The following is an 18,510-nucleotide window of genomic DNA, read 5'->3' as shown; positions in this document are numbered from 1 at the left end:
CAAGTCAAGATACCACGTCAGGAAGCAAAAAGGACCGAGAGTAGGATGATGGAGAGGTGATGGGACTCATACGTCCTAATAATTTAATCATGTGAAGCAAATAAAGGGAATTGTTCATCCACAGCATGCAGTCCATGTCGAGCTGATATGTGTTACCGCTCTCTTTACATCACTCTCTTTTATTAGTAGCCAGTAATGAGTAGCCACTTCGTGAAAAGCCTACATTTAGAAAGGAGGGAGTTCAAGGGCGATAAGCTATGCATTACTCTCAAGCCCTGCACTTGTTGCCTGTACATCCTTCTTGGCAAATAATATTTATAATAAAAACCAAAAACGTATTCTAATTTTATCTGATTATGCCATCTTGTGTCATTATAACAGAAATGTAATGACACAAGCTGCAAATAAAATGACTTTGTTTTTGTTTAAATTGTTTTGTCCACTGTCTCTGCAAGCAAGATGTACAGAGTACCTGCAGAGTCTGAGCAGATCAGAAATATCTATATTTGTCCAAAAAAAAAGCCTTTTGAATGTGTCAAAAAGTCGGTGGTACAATATTGACAAGTAGCACTGACAGCACAGAAAGTTTTTTTGGTTTGTTCCATGTATTATATTAAAGTTGTAGATTCAATTTTCAATCCACTGCATCTGTCAGTGCACATGTGGAAGAGGTAGTGTTGTCCCCTGTAAACCCATGGTTCACAAGGCAAAGTGTCTGCCAGGGCAGCAGGTCCGACTTGCATCAACGTACCTAAGACACTTTGATGAGAAGCTTTGTGTTTTGTGGGAGCGTTCCAAGGATTTGTCAGATTGGCGCTATTGTCTCTCTTTCAGACGCACGGTAACAGGTTCCAATAATGCACCACCCATGCTGCGTGATTTCCATAAACTATGACAAAAAAGTAATTTATACCACAAGAATGACACTTTTTCTTACAAACACTCTATAAAGTTTGGCATGCTGGCAAAGAGTCAGGCAAATATCACCTATTACTCATGTTACTTAGTACATTTGGGTCTTCACTTGCAAGCAGAGCGCTTCGTCACTGCATAACAATCAGATGGCTGAGTGTTGGCAGTGTAACTGATGGAATTTTACTGAAAACAGATTTCGCCTTTGAACTTCCAGATATTCCTGATCGAAAAGTATCATTCTTGGCTTTAAACGCTTTGGTCGATTCTATCAGTGTAATTACACCTCTGGAGGACGTGGATTAACTTTTTTGATTTCTTGTTATCTCTGTCCGAAAATACGCAGCACTCTAACAGAATTTGACAATGTAAGTAGCCTCTATACGAGTGTTTGATCCAGAAAAACAGCGGAGGGGGGTTCTTTTTGAGCAGCAACAAGTTCCTGAAGAACTTGACAGGCAGACACAGGGGCGCTATTAATGTGGTATTTGTTTTGTAAAACCGAGCTGGCTGTGCATCGTCCGTGTGTGAAAAATCTAAATGACCAGTTGTGCGTATGCGTAACGGGCCTATGGCCCTTTGCCAAAGAGGGAGTTAACAGTCTATAACACATATGGATATGTCTCAGAAGTTTTATGTCTCTGTCACTGTTGCTCGATGCGGATTTAAAGATTTGAGGCAGTGAACGAGCGATCAGTCAGGAACTAGTATCCCTATAAACTTGGATTGCCGTCGCTTATTTCAATCACGTAAGACCCCTAATGGCGTTGTCCGGGCGAGGGTGTTACGTATATCTGTACAGGCTTTACTGACAACCCAGGCTTGTTGATATTTGTCTTTACTGTAGAACCACCAAGGTGTTGCCTAAGAGAATTTAAGCACGCCGATATTGCAAAGGGTTATTAGATTCATAAGTCAGCGAAGTGGTGGGCGATCTACTGAGCACAGCAGAAGTTCTCATATGATGACTTCAAACAAGACACATTATCTACCAGCATCTGTTGGAGTGAGTGGATATTAAGACACTTCTATCTCCAGGACAGCGTAGGGGAAAATGGTAAGTTCAATGGAAACACACAGCATATGAGGGATGATTACCAGTAAATAGTCGTGCTTGCTCTTTAGTCTGGCAACGCATTGCTGGAAGGGTTGGACTCAGTGGCTACTTGAGAAAGTCAGTATCGAGACCCATGTTTGATGAGGCTGATGTTGACAAAGCTTGTGTGAAAAAGATTGTGTGGCATTTCTCGGCTCAGGATATGCCGGTACAGTGAGAGAGGTAAGGAAATATTACATTGTGTCTGCGCGCAATGTGTGGTTGTCTTGGAGAGCTGTATGTGTTGGCAGTGAGGGCTCTGTGTTTGATGCATATATGTATGTGCTTTTTTTTTTTTTGACTGCGATGCCCATGTTAAACAAAAACAACATAAAAAGCAACATGTGCCACTTATCAGTGACACTTGGCAAAAGCATGACATTAAGAACAATAGGGATCATGTTCAGCGTTGCCACTTGTAATTTGACGTAAGAGTGAAGCCCTATAGAGGCGAATATACACCGAATTGAACCGGCGCTTGTGACATAGGTGTTGTTATCTGGAAGGAAATGTCCGACCAACATGTGATCAAATATTAACAGGACTGGTTTGGCAAGTGGGGGAAATTACACGTGACAATACCCGGGGAAGCAGCAGAGTTTAAAAAAAAAAAGAAGCTGTTTTAAGTGGTAACTCGTACTAAAGTATATAGATATTTCCTTGGCCCATCACAGTTACCCTGGCTGTGTTATGCTTTCAGCACGTTGGACAGAGGCACCGGAGTCGTGCATGGACTAAAACGCCGAGTGGACGCCAACTCTCTTTCTCTCTTTCTCCCAGCCCCCCCTTTGCCAAACCTGGGATTGTTTTTTCAACTTTTGGTAAGCTTATTCAGAGGGAGCCTGTGGTCTGTGAACGGAAAATAAACGCAATTCTAAAGAGAGAGAGAGAGAGAGAGAGAGACAGACAGACAGAGAGAGAGAGAGAGAGAGAGAGAGAGAAGAGAGAGAGAGAGAGAGAGAAAAGCTATTTTTAAAAAAAAGGAATTAAAAAAAGCGCTTGCCAGTAGCAGCTTGTGCATTGGGATGTGTTTTTGAGAGGCACTGTGAAAGTTTAAATGTTAGGGCGTCTGGTCTTTTGCACACCACATTCACTGTACCTATAAGCCCCCCCACACTGCGTTAAACTTTGGGACATGCAAGTCTTGGTCGCGGAGATCTAACCACGCACATAGTGGTTGTCAGCCCTTGTAAAGGTAAGAGCACAATCCATTGTTTTCATGTCACTCTTTTGTTCATGTCGTCTTAACGGGCTTCTTCTGGTTTTTTTTCTTTTTTTTAATGAACTTCGGCTTAAAACTACAGCATGCAGCCTTCGCCTTGGCACTGTGTGAAACGTGAGCATCAGTGACTGAAATAAAACCGATCCAGGTGACCAGCATCTCGCAGAATAACGCTTGTTTCTAAACAAATGAATTTATTTCTATGGAATATTGGTACGTTCACAGTCATACGGGCTTGAAGTCACGTCAAACGCTAAAACTGGGACTCGGTTTTAAAACAGACCTTTTTGAAGCGTTTTTGGAGTTTCTGAACATTGGCTGCTGCAACATAATTTGCGTAATCGTTGCGTTGTGCCTAATCATGCTCCCAATATGGGACTTAAGACGCTGCAGTGATCCATCCAGCCTGCACGAACTGTAGTACTGATGCTGGGGCAGATCCTAAGAATTGTCTGGGAAAAAAACATCTATCTATCAATCAACATATCTATCTATCTTTCTATTTGTGCTTATTTTTCTTGTTTGGGCTGCTGCATTCATGTTTTGTCTTGATGTAAAACCCTCTGGATTTTGTTATCGACCAAAAATAGCCCTACTCTTTACCCCTTCCTCCCCCTCCCTTCCACCACCGGCCCCCCCCTCCCGTCATCGCCATCAAATCACTTGTGTTTTTACTACGACCGCTCCACGGTTTCATTCATAAGGTGCTTTTCACTTCACCTGCTACCCTACCCCCTCTTTTGTCCATGCACGGCTCTGTGTCGACCTGTCAAACCCAGGCTACCAATGAATAATAGGGAAAAAGGAGAAAAAGGTGAATTAATTCTTTGTCGCTTTGACTCGTATTGCCGGGTTTGCCAAAGCGATGCTCCTTTACAGTAGACAAAATATGATATTATTCCTGTGTAAAATTACAATACAGATGGGCGTGGTCAAAGTGCATCTACTGACAGATGTTATGGCTGAATGTGATGGAGAGATAAGATGGCTTGATGTGCAATTGTTCGGGCGGCACCTATTTTTCTTTCTTTCTTCTTTTGTTTTTAGTATAAAATTCATGCATGCGTAAACTCGATCACGTGCGCTTTTTAGATGTAGACAATGATCACTCAACACTGTTCTGGCATTTTATTTCTCTGCTCTCCTGAAGGACTTGTACCCTAAAAATTCGTCTTTCACCGATGCAGAAGCGGTGGATATTGTCTATCCCCCCTCGTTCACTCCCTCCCTCTCTCTACATCTCTCACTCACTTCTTCTCTCCAGTCTTCGTTCCCCCCCCCCCACTCTGGTCGAAGATTTAAGATTTGTGATCCAAGACGAAGCAATTGCATGACAAAACAACAGCAATGCACGAGAAAAGCCCCAAACGCCCACTGGTAGTCCTGTTCCTTTAATCAAGAGTCCTCCTGCATGCTGATTATTTTTATAAATACCGGAAAACGAATGAATCCAGTAAATTCACTGCATTTGAATTACGGGACTTCTCCGCTGGCATTTTCGGTAATTCTTTGTCCAGCAATGTAATGTGCGCAGATCGGTTTCTACATATTCTAGCCCATTACTCCTCATTGTATATGACAGTGAAGCCAAAATAGATCATGTTACTTATTAGGCTGCCTGACATTCATAAAAATGCTTCTTTAATAAAGGCTGCGTCGCAACTGTAATAGCAGCGCAACAGCCTTATCTATACCACAAATCCGTTCATTGCACAAATTATCACCAATCTGTAATTTATCTAACGAAACAATAACGGGTTTTGTTGATATAGAATCAATAAAATTGTGATCCTTCAAATAAATATTCGGCCTTTTATTACAAATGATATGAAGAGAGACAGATTCTTTTTATTGCAGCATATTTCCACTTGTATTTGTTTATAAATATAATACTGTATTTGGAGAATGCCTATTTTCTGTCCATGTAGCATTTTTAATATTATTTTTATTATTATTATTTTCTACTGAGACGTGGGATTATGGTGTGGGCGTGGGCGTGTTGGGTGGAGGAGGAGGGATGAGCGGAGGCGGGTTAGGAGGGGTCTGTGGGGTGGCACGACACACTTTGTATGTATGAAGGTTTTTTTATAGCACTTTTCTGCAATGTACGTCAGCGGATCAGTCCATAAATGGGGCTGCGTGTGTTTGTGTGCGGGCGTGCGCCTGCGTGCGCTCGCGCCTGTGTGCGTGCGTCTCCGCGTGTGTTATCTTTACCGAGAATCTCCCTTCTCTCTCTCTCTTTCTCTCTCTCTACACTCTCAGCTCTGCAGAGTTGGGGTGGGCGTCAATAACAAACCTGATGGTAGGTTTCATTGCAAAAAAAATATCTAATGAATTCTTTCGGTAGGCCTAATTATTTAACGAATAAAAATCAGAAATGCATTCCGCAGGAATAAAGATAACATAAAGAATATGTTGTTTCGTACAGCTGTTGGAAATATTGGCCTTTTGTGTTTCTTTTTTCCCCGACGCGATCAATACATGCACTTTGGGGGTTAAAAGGATTTGGCGAAATCTGGTTTTCAATTAACGGCATTTGTTTTTACTTTTAATATAAATTTAAAAAAGAATTAAATAAAACTCGTTTTTTGGATTTTGCTGCTCCACTTTTCCACAGCGTTTTTCATTCATGAAACGTAATAACTTGTCTACTTATCCAAGCTGATGTCTGATATAAATTATAAATAGGTTATTGATTATTTTGGGCTATATATGGCGGAAATCTCGACTCACAGCTAGGCGGACGTCACGATATATTTAGAGGGAAAATTAATCATCTTAATCATTATGGAAATGTAGGCTACACCGCCCGCCGCTGCCGCCGCCGCCGTCGCTGCTGCTGCTTTAGTCATCACCACCACCATCATCTTCATCACCAACACCTTTATCCAATTAACAGCCTTGTTTAAGCAACTTCTTTAATTGTCAGCTATTCGTCACAGCGGCGTGATTATGGTTTTCCAGGGATGAAGCCCACGAGTAGTTATTAATAAACAGTGGATATAGTTATCCTGACTGTAAAGACATCTTTGGGCTGTATGTCGGACCACTGCGGGACTGCAAGGATTCATGACGCTGTGTCTGCGTGTGAACGCGCACGTGTGTGTGTGTCTGTGTGCGTGTGTGTGCGCCCGCGCGCGCACGTGTGTGTGTGAGAGAGTGAGGAAATGTTCGATCATGCCGGCAAACCATTCAAGTGTGTCTCTCAGCATGTGAACATGCAGCACTTCACTGAAATCAAGCAACTTCCCGAAATAATAAAGTATATCTATGTGTATTTCCTCAGTGAGTTAGGTTTTGGACTAACTTATATATTTCTTCTCAATTGTATAAAAGAAAATATCTTGTTTCTGTCCCTTATTATGTAAAACACGAGTCTTTAGTTGGATATAGTGGCAGGATATGTCCTATTATACAAAGCAGCAGTCATAATCAAGCCACTGATTTTGTTTTCTACAGCTTCGCTTGTGTAGCAAATGAAAAATGCTGCTTTTGGAGTTGGGATCTCATAACAAATATTTCAACATTTCCAAGTAATTTTGTGCCATGATTAGTGTGTTTTCATTCAGCTACAAACCATGCAAAGGTTATTGATGCTGTGCTGATATTGGATTGGGGGGAGGAAGAGGGGGCAAAGGAGCTGGGGGGGGGGCATAAGCCAAGGAAAAAGACAAACATAGACAGATAGGAGCTTAATAGGCTATGGAATGATTTACAGTCTGTACCACTATGGAAATAATGTATCTGCTAGATGAGGATGTGGATATGAAGCTTAGAAGACTGGTCTTCTGTGTCTGCCTGATGATTACAATAAAGGTTAATGTCATCACAGGGGGGCTGACATTAACTCCTCACTTGAGCATCTGATTATAGAAGGCCTGCATTCAGTTTACCTGTTTACCAGTCTGGAGTTTTCTCAACCCTTCTCTCCAGCTCGCTCTCGTCTTGTTTGACGTCATCCGACCTCATACAAAGCGTTCCCTCGGTTGACGTGTTTTCTTCTCGAGGAGGAATGAAATTTCACTTTGATCACAATACCCCTCATCGCCTTCCTTTATCCCGAGTGAAAATGACATTTCACAAAATGTCATTTCGTCCGTGTTACATGGTTCCTCTCTTGCACAAGGAGGCATAATTCTACTTGTTAAGTGAATCTTTCAGCAGTGCGGACCTGTCAGCAATGTGCTGCATTTGGCAGAGGAGCCTTGAAAGGTTATACAAGTGTGTCGTGTTATCAGCTCCTGTGGTTGTTTCTTCTTTCGGCAGACAAACAGGCAAAAGGTTGTGAGCTGGGAAGATGTGAGAAGAACTCAACTTTTGGGGGCAAACCACATATGTTTAACTATGCATGGGATGATCACAATCTCTAGAAATTTGCTACTTGACATGCAACGACATACGTGTTCATCCTAACTCCCTCAGACAGTTTAAGTCATTGTTTCCGGCGCCGTGTTGAGAAATCTTAAACCCAAGTAATCTTACACCTCGGTTCCAATGAAAAAGCGGTTTAGCAGTTTTCAGAAAAACCTTTGGTGGCTTACAACAGGCCAGCGCTGTCATGCTTCTCTTTGACCTTCAGTCAGATGAATGAAAAAGATAGTGCTATTGTCCACATCTCATTTTTGTTCCCAATTATGAGTCACCTTAATAATTTCATTCAGAAATTAAGTCCTCAAGGCCTCAGACACATGCAAGCTAAAGACTTCTCCTGACACGCCACCTTCAGTTGTGCCGCATATGCAGAAACGAGAGAGACCCTGTTGTTGTTTTTGCTCTGCTAATGAGATGCCAAGTGATTTATTTATGAATTACTTGTTTGGAACAACCCCCTTGTGCAGTGTGCATTTTTTTATCCTCTTTGGATGTCATGTCGCTCAGTGATTGCTGATGCAACTCTTTGTCATCCAGAGTTTGCCCTCACCTCCTGTGAGCCTTCAGGGAGGGCTATATCTATCTTGGCATGTCCCTGGGTGTGTTGGAGGTGGGAGTGACTCATTAAGCAGGTGTGAGCATCCACTCCCATACTGCTACATGCCAAACAAGAGCTCTCCAGCCCATAAGCTTGTGCAGGGAAGAATCATGATGGTAATATAGCAAACACATCACAATAAATCTTTGCACTGGACCAGGGCCAAGTCATCGGGATAATGAGCTGCTATTTCCCTATTATGCTCACTCTTGTATTCATCAGAGGTGGAGTTTCCCACCGTTCATCACCCATTGAAAGGTTGTGGCTCCAGTGACATCTTTATTTGAATTCTGAATTATAAAGGAAATGAATCGCTCCATGTTTGTTCCCAACAAGGGTAAACTAAGTATCAGGAGGCAAAGCAGTTCCATTCTGATTAAGCTCTGTGTATATAGTTTAGACACGTTTGTTTAGCTGACATTTGGAAATAATAACCTGTGAAAGCTGGTTACTACACTGCAGAGCACTTGCAGGGGAGTCATCCATCTGTTGTGGAGATGACTCTCTTTAAAAGCAAGGAGAAGCAGAATTGTTTGTTAATAAGTTCACATTTTCGTTAGCCGCCAGTGTCTGTTGGCATCACCACTAACATTTTACTGCAGCAAAATTGGAAGTCTCCTCCAAACATATTATTATTATCATTATAGAGACTACTTTATATGAGTCAATTGTGAGAATCAAGCATGTACAACACAGATTTTGAAAGACTTGTCCTAACAAAACATTCAAATTTCTCCAATAACTTTGGAAAGTTTTCAGGCCTCTTCGTGTTTTGCACGCTTTGTGTTACAGATTCGCGTGTAGGAGGGCAAAATTGCCATTTGCACAGAAATCTACACACAATAGTCCACGGAATAGTGAAAAGTAATGTGTGGAAATTTTGGCTATTTTACGAAAAATCACAAATCTGTTGTTTACAAAAGCATTCACAACCCTCACTTCAGCTCCTTTAGGAACAATAACAGTCTTCTTGGGTAAGTCTCTGCAAGCATTTCACACCTGGATGTAGGCAGTTTATCCTTTTCTCCCTGGCAGATTCTCTCAAGCTCCATCAGATTGGATGGGAAGTGTCTTGGAACTGTATCTTCATATCTCCATATCCATAGATGTGTGGGGTTTAAGGTTTGACTTCTGTCGGACCACTAAAGGACAGTCCGAGATTTGTCTTGAAGCCACTCTGGTATTGTTTTGGCTGTGTGATTCACATCAACATCTAGCTGGAAATTGAACCATTACCATGAGAAATATAGAGCTTTATTCAATAACCTTAATTTATTTAAATTCATTCATCTAAACACTCAGCCAGGTAGGCCCCATAGATGGAGTGGTACCAATACGATTGTCCTTCCAGCAGGTTCTTCCATCTCTGCAAAAAACCTCTGAAGCTCTGTTAGAGTGCAGGCCCTTCTTGCCTGGTTCCTCACCTTGGCCAGACTGCGAACACTAGGACAAGTCTAACCTTTTTCTGTGTCACACTTATTGAGGTCACCTCAAAGTTTGGTTTTATATCAGATGATTTATATCCCTGCCCTGATCTATGCTCCACCATAATTTTTTATCACGGAGGACTTATTTATTACAGAGTATGTTTTTGTTTTTTTAATCCGTTAAAAATCCGATTTACATAAGGTGTGCAAAAAAGAAGGCGTGTGAAGGTTTTCTGAAGCAGCTTTAGACTGAAATACATTTGATATAAATTACCTAGCATCCTCACCATCTGCACACCAGCACAAGAAGTTCTCGTTTTCAATCTCTGAATATTTAATTTAACATATATAGGCCACCTCTAAACGGCGTGCGTGTGTATCACCACTCGGTGAAAACGCGCTGTTACGCAAATCGTTCAAAAGAAACATGCCACTTCTTTTGGCCTCGCTGAGCAAAAATACGGAAGAGGAGAGACTTCACTGGTGCTTTTTACTTGCCAGACATTATGGTGTTGATGGAGGCTGCGCGGTATGCGGACAAACAAAAGCACATAATGCACACTGAGAGCGCATTAATAGTTCCGCCTCGGGGCTGTTTAAACAGGAGTTTGGTAGCGACCAGTCAGCCAGCGGCAGGTCACATGTTGCAGCGTCACTGTGTAGTAAAGTTACTGTAGTTGCAAAGACGCTCCTCATTTCAGCTCCAGAGGTCTCTCATCCTGTGGTGGTGCTGCTGCTGCGGCGTTTCAGCATGCGACAACTTCCAATTCAGACTATCTGCGAAGGAGCCGTGCAGACATGGGAGTGCATTACCTCATCCATGCAATTTCCACCATCAATAATTTAATCTATTTGCTCCAAAGCTGAAGAGATATCCTGAAGCTTGTCGGGAGAGTGCAGAGAGGAAAATATCGCTTAAGTAATTTACCCGGGGAGTTGTCCAAAACATCCCAGATGACACTACTGTGCTGTTGAATGGTCTGTTTTACGACTGGGCAGTAAAAGGTATGTTTCTGTTTGTTGTTGCATACATTGTTTTAGGCACTTTCGCTCTGTTTGATGCTGCCAAAGAAGAAGACAGAGGTGTGTGTGTGTGTGTTAGGTGGGGGTGGGGGGTGGGGGGTGGGGGGGGTCTAAAAGTAGCTCTATCAAGTCCGGTTATCCTGCGAACAGCCAGCGCTGCGGACCCGCGAGGAGATATGTGTAACCGTATCCTCCCGTTCATTAATAAAAAACGGAGTTATTATGTTGATTGGGTTTCCAGCGGAGAGCACAGGCTCCGCAGATGTAATCTCGAGATAAACACTGTTGTTTCATTATGATTAAAGCAGCCCGAGCAATTTGGCTGGTTATTAGTATTTTTGCAAAGTAGCAAAGTGGAAAGAGTCCAGCGTGTCTCTGAATGAAATCAGCCACGGTGGAACATTTCATGGCAACTTTACGCTCATAAATGGCTCAATAAAGTCAGGGGCTTTTTCTATATTTTCTCATCTAACTTTTAACACTCCTCCAATTTGAACAGACCAGAAAAAATCATACTCCAGGCTGGTTTTGTATTGTTGTTTTGGAGGGGAAAAACTTTGATGAACTCATTAAGACTTTATAGGAAACCCGAGAGCCAAACGCCCTGCTTCGCCGGCCAACACACACACACACACACACACACACACTCAACACACACACTGTTGGGTCTACCTCTTGGTGTTGTGTGTGTTCGCACAGAATAACTTCAAATTACTGGCCGGGATGAACACGGATTAAAACAAAGTCCTACTTATAGGATGGTAGAAAACGGGCTCAGTTTGGACAGTTTCATGTGGAAATATCTTGTCCCAGGACTTATTCGAGGATGATAGTAGTACACAGGAGCCGAATGGATGATGGTGTAATGATGAATTAATGATGTACTTTGCAAAAAAAAAAGCAAATTGTTGAGCCTATTGTTTGTCATAGTTGTGACTAAATAGCCTTTAAGCCTTTTACAGTTTTGCACAGCAATAACTGGTTGTGCGTCCTGGAAAAACACGTTGCTTTTGGCGTGTGTGTGTCTTTACAGAAGGAAGGGAAAAGGAGCTGGAAGGTAGCAGGAGGGGGAAAAAAAAGAAGGACCTTGTTCTATTTCACGGTCTCACACGCCACCTAGTGTACAAAGTTAGGAGCTGTGCTGCTCATTTGGAGTTAGAGGTCTTAAATTGGTGGTTAAGATTTCAGATTTGGTAATTTGTGAGTTAAAATTAATTATAATTGTTTTGTTATAATCACCATAAGGAACTTTATTGGCATTTTTCAGAACATTAACACTGATGAGCTAGAGTTTTACACAGTTGTCTGTATTACACTGTCTCTGTATTCTTTCAATTGTCCACTGATGCTCACATTTTGGAAGAGAAGCAGCAACTCATTTAGAGAGCATAGATCACTCAGCAGCTATTTGAATACCGGGCTTTATGTGGCAGTGGCCGAGGTCGGCCTAGAGGCCAGGTATAATCCCTTAGTGATGCTCATCTATTACTAAACATGCTCTGAAACTGTGTCAGATTGAAAACAGATCTCGAGGAACCAAGCTTCCACATGTGTCAGCCATTACTGTAGACAAGTCTAATTGGCTTTTTAACTGGTGCATGGTGGCACACAAGGGGTTTTGTTTTTTGTTTTTTGTTTGTTTGTTTGTTTTCCTCACCTGAACATTTGGCAATGTGTGCGTTACATGTTGAACGTGACAAAACATGTTGCTAGGTAAATAGCTCTATCCGACTCAGTTCTTGAGGAATTGAACAAAGATGAATGCCCACAAGGGAGCAGTGGTAAAGGCAGAGAACAAATGTTGCTACAGGTCACACTTTTCTATTCAAATGTTGTGGGCATATTTCCTTCTTTCATCTCTGCTGTTTGATGTTTATTTTCCTTTCTAACGGTTCCTAAGACATCATGCACGCTTTTAGTAAAGATGAAGCCATAAAGTATGTTGACATGTGCATGGAGGCCAGGGAACATTACTGAATGTGTAACAATACCAGCCCTGCTAGTCCTTTCATGCTTTAGAGAAACGTTTCAGCATCTGTCAAAGGAAACATTTAACACTCTAATCCCCACCTGGCTCAAAGAATAAATGCAAGGGTAAGTTACATATACCTGCCATACAGCTATGCTCTCAAAGCAGATGAACAGGTGGTCATTTAGAGACACCAAAGCCAAACAGTAGACAGAGTCCACACAATCACCTGCTGCTATTGTTCTAGGTGTTTCATCCTGGAAATGTGTTGTCATGAATAAAGGCCTGTTTGATCAGTGGTTATTGCGGGCTCAGTGTTATTAACTAAGCCCTCAGTGACTTATGTTTTTGGTTTAGAGAACTGTCATATGTTGATGGTCCTGCACTGTATGACTCTTATAGTTCATGATGTGACACATCGGGATCGGTTGATTTACGTAAAATCTGTATTTATAATAATATCAATTGAAGAAACTGCACTCAGTCACCTCCCGATTAGAGTTAAATCACAGAGCTGGTCCTAAAAGAGTATTTTATTCCAAACATTCCTCCACATGTACTTCCTGTATTGCTTTATTATTCGTGCTCATTATGTTAACTAGCAAGCCACTTTTTATTAACTCCGGAATCCGGCCGTGCACATAAAATGTTCCTTCCCTGAATGTATAAAACAAGAGTAAACCAATCAGTTGTCACGTTTAGCCTGTAGTAGATATAAGCCAGAGATTCTCCGCCAGTCCCTTAGCAATTAAATGATTCATTGGGTTTATCGTGTTTTAACAGGATGTTGATTGAGAGCATAAGCCATATTGATTGTCCTGATGGAAACAGGAAATCATAGAGATAGAAATAAAATCATTTGTTGTTCCCGGTGTGAGGGTACCCAGGGGAATGGCATGCAATTGCGCACTGTTGAGTGGCATTACCCCCAGCAACCTCCTCCCCTCCATTCTCTCCCCTATGGAGACCTGGAAGAGACGTCATCTGTGGTTGTTATGCTGCGAAATGACGCTGGCACTCTCTCCACCCCCTGCTACTGCAATATTACCCCTGTGGTCTGTTACAGAAGATGCAGCACTCTTCGTCTGCACCATTTCCAGCATGAAGTTTGACGCCTAACAGTAATCAGCCCTCTTCCTTCATTTCCCTCATGTGGAAGTGGAACCATTTGAGTGCGATGCTGATAATAATATCAGCCTAAATGCATCCTACACATAAAGCTCGTGACTGGCCTCAATCCCGTAAACCTACACGATTTTCTGTGCTGGGAAGCCTCACAGATAATTTTCGTTATTGGAACCAAAACCTTAACAATAAAGAAGGTTCATAATCTTAATGTTGCATGGGCCGCAGCTTTTATTAGCTACCTTCAGTGACATTTTAAAATTAGCTCTTCTTTTTGGCTTTGTCCTAATTGTTGTTTTATTCGGTGTGAGGAAAAATACCCTCATCTCCCTGCAAACACATACAAGCCGGCCCCTCCCCATGCCCTCCTCCTAACACACATTCACACACTCAGGAGGAGCACGTCACAGAGCTTGGGGAGTGAGTGGCTCATTAAGAAGAAAGATGTGATATTCTGAATAGAGACTGTGAGACTCCCAGCACATCTATTTTTAGACAAGATATCTCTATGGCAGTCATCGCGGTGTTGGTTAATTGCAGCCACGGCCCCAGATACCAATTAAGAATGAAACAAATGCTGGGGTGGGGTTTTGCTCCTTCCTACTTTAAAGGTCCCTGTGTCCGTTCTGAGTGCGCCAGGCTGAGTGAGTGTTTGGCGTGTTTTCCTGTATCAGGCTGGGACACGCAGAGTGCAGTCAAAGCCTCGGCCAGGCTATTTTTGAATGAGACCCTGTGGAAAGCAAGATCTAAAATTTATTTTCATTATGGTTGCTTTTATATCTCTGGCTGTTGGATGTCCACCAATTCATTGATTTACCGTGCACCATAGAGCTTCTCAAAGGTAAGAGATGCACAGAGATGCATGGTCAGGCGATTCACTGGTTAAGGAAACGTGCAGTATTTCAGATAAACCTGGCTTCTTGTGGCAATTTTTTCCCAAGGTGTTTTGCTTATCTCTCTCCAGAGTCTGGAGATTGGTACTTTACATTGCAGAGAGGATGACACATCTTTCTGTCATTCTGCTTCCTCGTGACATCCTGTTAGTTCATCTGGCAGTGCTCCTGCCATCCACCTGCCAAAAACAAACAGTGTCCATCAACAAACTCCTGCTTCCCATTCATGACTATAAGGTTTAGTATCAGACCTGTGTTACAGCACAGACCAGTTTCTTTATAAATAAAACTGCAGCAGCAGTGTTTGTTAGAGCTGACACAACCATATTTCCCAACACCTTATCCTTATGTCAACACATCAGCTGTAGAGCGTTTCTTCATTTTGGCAGTTCACAATTGACTCTCACGTGGCCGCTGCCCAAAATGCATCAATTATTTGCCACCTGTCTATTTTTTTTATTGATATATTACAAACTGTAACAGTTATAGTAACCACTTGCCCAAATAACTGCAACGTTCACAAATATGAAAATTCTATGTGTATCAAAGTTTTAAGGTTAGAGGGGAGGTGTGAGCTTTCAAAACCGAAATGCAAGCAGTGAGGGATGGATGAGAGGTTTAAACATGAAAGAGCTACACACATGCATGCTCTAGAAATAAACTGTAGAATTTAACACACTTGTAAGAAATGCTCATTAATAATAGCAAGCCTGTAAGGATGTAACGACATCTATTTGTGTAATCTTACCTCTTGCAGTAAGTGATCTCTCTGATGCTCAGCACAGCTTTTGTGCATTACTGCCAACAAATAAAAATCTAAGCCAGACCTCACATAGGAACAGAATGAGTTCAGTTTGCAAACAATCTGAAAACACTGATGACACAGCGCCAGTATCAGTTGAATAAAAACATTTTGTGATGATTATTCCAAAGCTACTGGCGCTCTTCTTGGCTTGTAAATAAACAGTTGAGGGTGCAAATAAGAGGAGAGACGCGCATGGTACATTGTAGATCAAGAACAAGCTAACATTACTGAAAATGTCCTTTGACTAACTGTCCTGTTCTCTTTTCTCATTCCCTTTCCTTTTGTTTTCTGTCTTTCTTCCCCAATCCAGTTCCACCAGGTTAGAAGAGTGATGACCATCCTGTTCCTTACTATGGTTATTTCATACTTCAGTTGCATGAGAGCTGCGCCCCTGAGAGACGCCCCGGGCATGCGGGGCCATCGGACGGAAGGCTACTTGGGCGCTGCTGCAACGGCCCCACGAGGCCATGGGACTCCACAGAGTGGTGGAGGGTCAGGCCAGCGTGGGGAACTGCCTTCGCTCACAGACACGTTTGAGCAGGTGATAGAGGAGCTGCTGGAAGTGGAAGGAGAGGCGGCACAGCTGGGACAAGGGGCTGATAAGAGCCAGGGAGGTGGGGGCCCATCTTCAGTAGTCACCACAGACACCAAGGATGTCGACCTGTATGACTCACGGGTGATGATCAGCAACCAAGTGCCTTTGGAGCCGCCGTTGCTCTTTCTTCTGGAGGAATACAAAAACTATCTGGATGCCGCCAATATGTCCATGAGGGTGCGGCGACACTCCGATCCCTCCCGTCGTGGAGAGCTCAGTGTGTGTGACAGTATTAGCCAGTGGGTGACAGCTGTGGATAAAAAGACGGCAATAGACATGTCTGGGCAGACAGTTACCGTTATGGAAAAGGTCCCTGTCCCCAATGGCCAACTGAGGCAATACTTTTATGAGACCAAATGCAACCCCATGGGGTACACAAAGGAGGGCTGCAGAGGAATAGACAAGCGGCATTATAATTCCCAATGCAGGACAACCCAGTCCTACGTGCGAGCGCTTACCATGGATAGCAAAAAGAAGATTGGCTGGCGGTTTATAAGGATAGACACTTCATGTGTATGCACATTGACCATTAAAAGAGGGAGATAGTGTATAAAATGTATAGATTTTATTGAAGAGTTTAAAAAAGAGAATACAGAGAAAATATCTATTTGTATATATACATAACAGGGTAAATTATTCCGTCAAATGAAAATTTTATGGACTGCATGTAAAAAAAGATGAAGTTTATACAGTAAAAGTGATATTACAGTCTATTTATTGAACATATTCATGACCTTGTAAACAATTAAAAATCTGATCAGTCATTTGCGCCCAGTTTAAATTACTATATCACATTCTTCAAGACATTGTGATTTGTTTACGTTGCCAAGAATTAGAAAATGAAGGGATAAAAACAGGCAAGGAATGAGAGAGGACAGCTCCATCTTCAAAAGCTTGCATGCTGCTTCAATTGTGAATTGAGAAATTCTCCACTTACAAAAAAGAAAATGATGCTGACCAAAAAACATTCCGTTTACATATTCAGCAGAAAACAACTTTCCTCTCAAGTGATTTATCTGTTTACTGTTCTAAACTTCTCAAGGTAATGTTGGAATTACATACTATGTCAAGGTGCTGTTGTCAAAGCTTTGCTGTTTATTTTTTTATCCCCACCAGAGAACAAGATATATATAAAAAAGAAATTATATATATATATATATATATATCTATACACACACATACACACACACACACACACATATATAAATATATATATGTATATATATATATATGTATATATATATATATATATACATATATATATGTATATATATTCATTGACATGTTTCTGGGTTAATATTATTCATTTTGTATGTTGTGAAGTTGTTTGCAATATTAAACTGAAATATTTCAAGAAATAAAAATGACTATAGGCAACTGAAAACAAAATCAATGTCGATAAAGTTTCAACAGTGCATTTTTAGGCAGGATAGACTCTGTTATACAGACAGACAGGCAGGAAGGGAGGAAGGCACACACAAATACACACAGCACACACAAATGCATGCGTACAAACTCCATAAAAATCTATGGAGTTGTTGTTACAGGCTGCAGGAAAATAATATATTTCCACTAGCAGGGGACACAGTGCATTGAGTAATGCACAAAGAAAGAAATAATGACAGCGCACACAGGTGTTATTTACTTAATTATTACTCCAGCAGCGCATGTATTATTTCACAATTACAAGAACTTAACATTGCAAGGACATCGCCTACACATACAAGTGCAGACTAGTACAACGAGGCTACAGACGCACATGAAGCATGCCTGAGATTTGACAGTGATGGATTCACCCACCCTTACTGTTGTGTACATTAAAATTATATACACCCAACATTTTCTTACTAGTGCAGGGTAATCCCATCTTTAAATCTTCAATCACTGCAGATTTTGTGCAGTTGTATGAGATCAAAAGGTAAAGTCATTCTCGGTAACTGGTTTGGTATTTGGGTGAAAGGACTGCTGCAGCATATCAGTTCTCCCTCCAGCGGAGTATAACTCAGTGCATTACCTAGTGAGAAGCCTGTGCTTGCCAAGTCTAGACGCTATAATTTAAGGTCGTAGCAGGATAACAATAAAACTTGCTCAAATTTTCAACTAAATTCCAAAGAACACTCTGAGACTTACTTGATGTTGTGTTGACGGGGGACTGCATGGAAAAATCTAACAGCTGCCTGTGATTGACAGCTGTCTGAGCACATAGTATTGCAGCTTGCTGGGTATGAGGCTGCGTGGCCACAAACCCCTCAGTTGAACCCTGGCCCCTGTTCACCACAGCTTTAACACCACCAGGTGGCTTTAATGTTGTTGCTGATCGGTCTAATGATATGTTTCTAAAGAGAAGACATTTCTAAATTTAAAAATAATAATAATAACAGCATCAGAAGCTTCAATTGCATATGCGTGTACATATGTTTGTGTTATATGGGATCCAACCAACCTAATTCTTCATCAACCTGAAGGTAAGTGTG

The 18,510-nt window shown here is 41.7% G+C and overlaps 1 protein-coding gene across 6 annotated transcripts; it reads left to right on the top strand.

Moving 5' to 3' along the window:
- The first annotated feature begins 1,038 nt into the window (after positions 1–1,038).
- bdnf (brain-derived neurotrophic factor) lies at positions 1,039–17,258 on the top strand. Of its 6 annotated transcripts, none has more exons than XM_067496294.1 (2): positions 1,039–1,280; positions 15,752–17,258. In XM_067496294.1, exon 2 carries the CDS (start codon positions 15,773–15,775, stop codon positions 16,580–16,582), a length of 810 nt encoding a protein of 269 aa, XP_067352395.1. In that variant the 5' UTR covers positions 1,039–1,280; positions 15,752–15,772; the 3' UTR covers positions 16,583–17,258. The 6 variants fall into 6 exon arrangements, with proteins under 6 accessions (XP_067352395.1, XP_067352391.1, XP_067352396.1 ...); XM_067496290.1 differs by lacking the exon at positions 1,039–1,280 and adding an exon at positions 1,380–1,969; XM_067496295.1 differs by lacking the exon at positions 1,039–1,280 and adding an exon at positions 2,029–2,191.
- The last annotated feature ends 1,252 nt before the right edge of the window (positions 17,259–18,510 follow it).

This window comes from Channa argus, chromosome 2 (assembly GCF_033026475.1).
Source record: "Channa argus isolate prfri chromosome 2, Channa argus male v1.0, whole genome shotgun sequence".
In the NCBI taxonomy this organism is placed as follows: Eukaryota; Metazoa; Chordata; class Actinopteri; order Anabantiformes; family Channidae; genus Channa; species Channa argus.
Note: the sequence above shows the minus strand (reverse complement) of the source record. Positions and strands in the feature narration are given on the sequence as shown.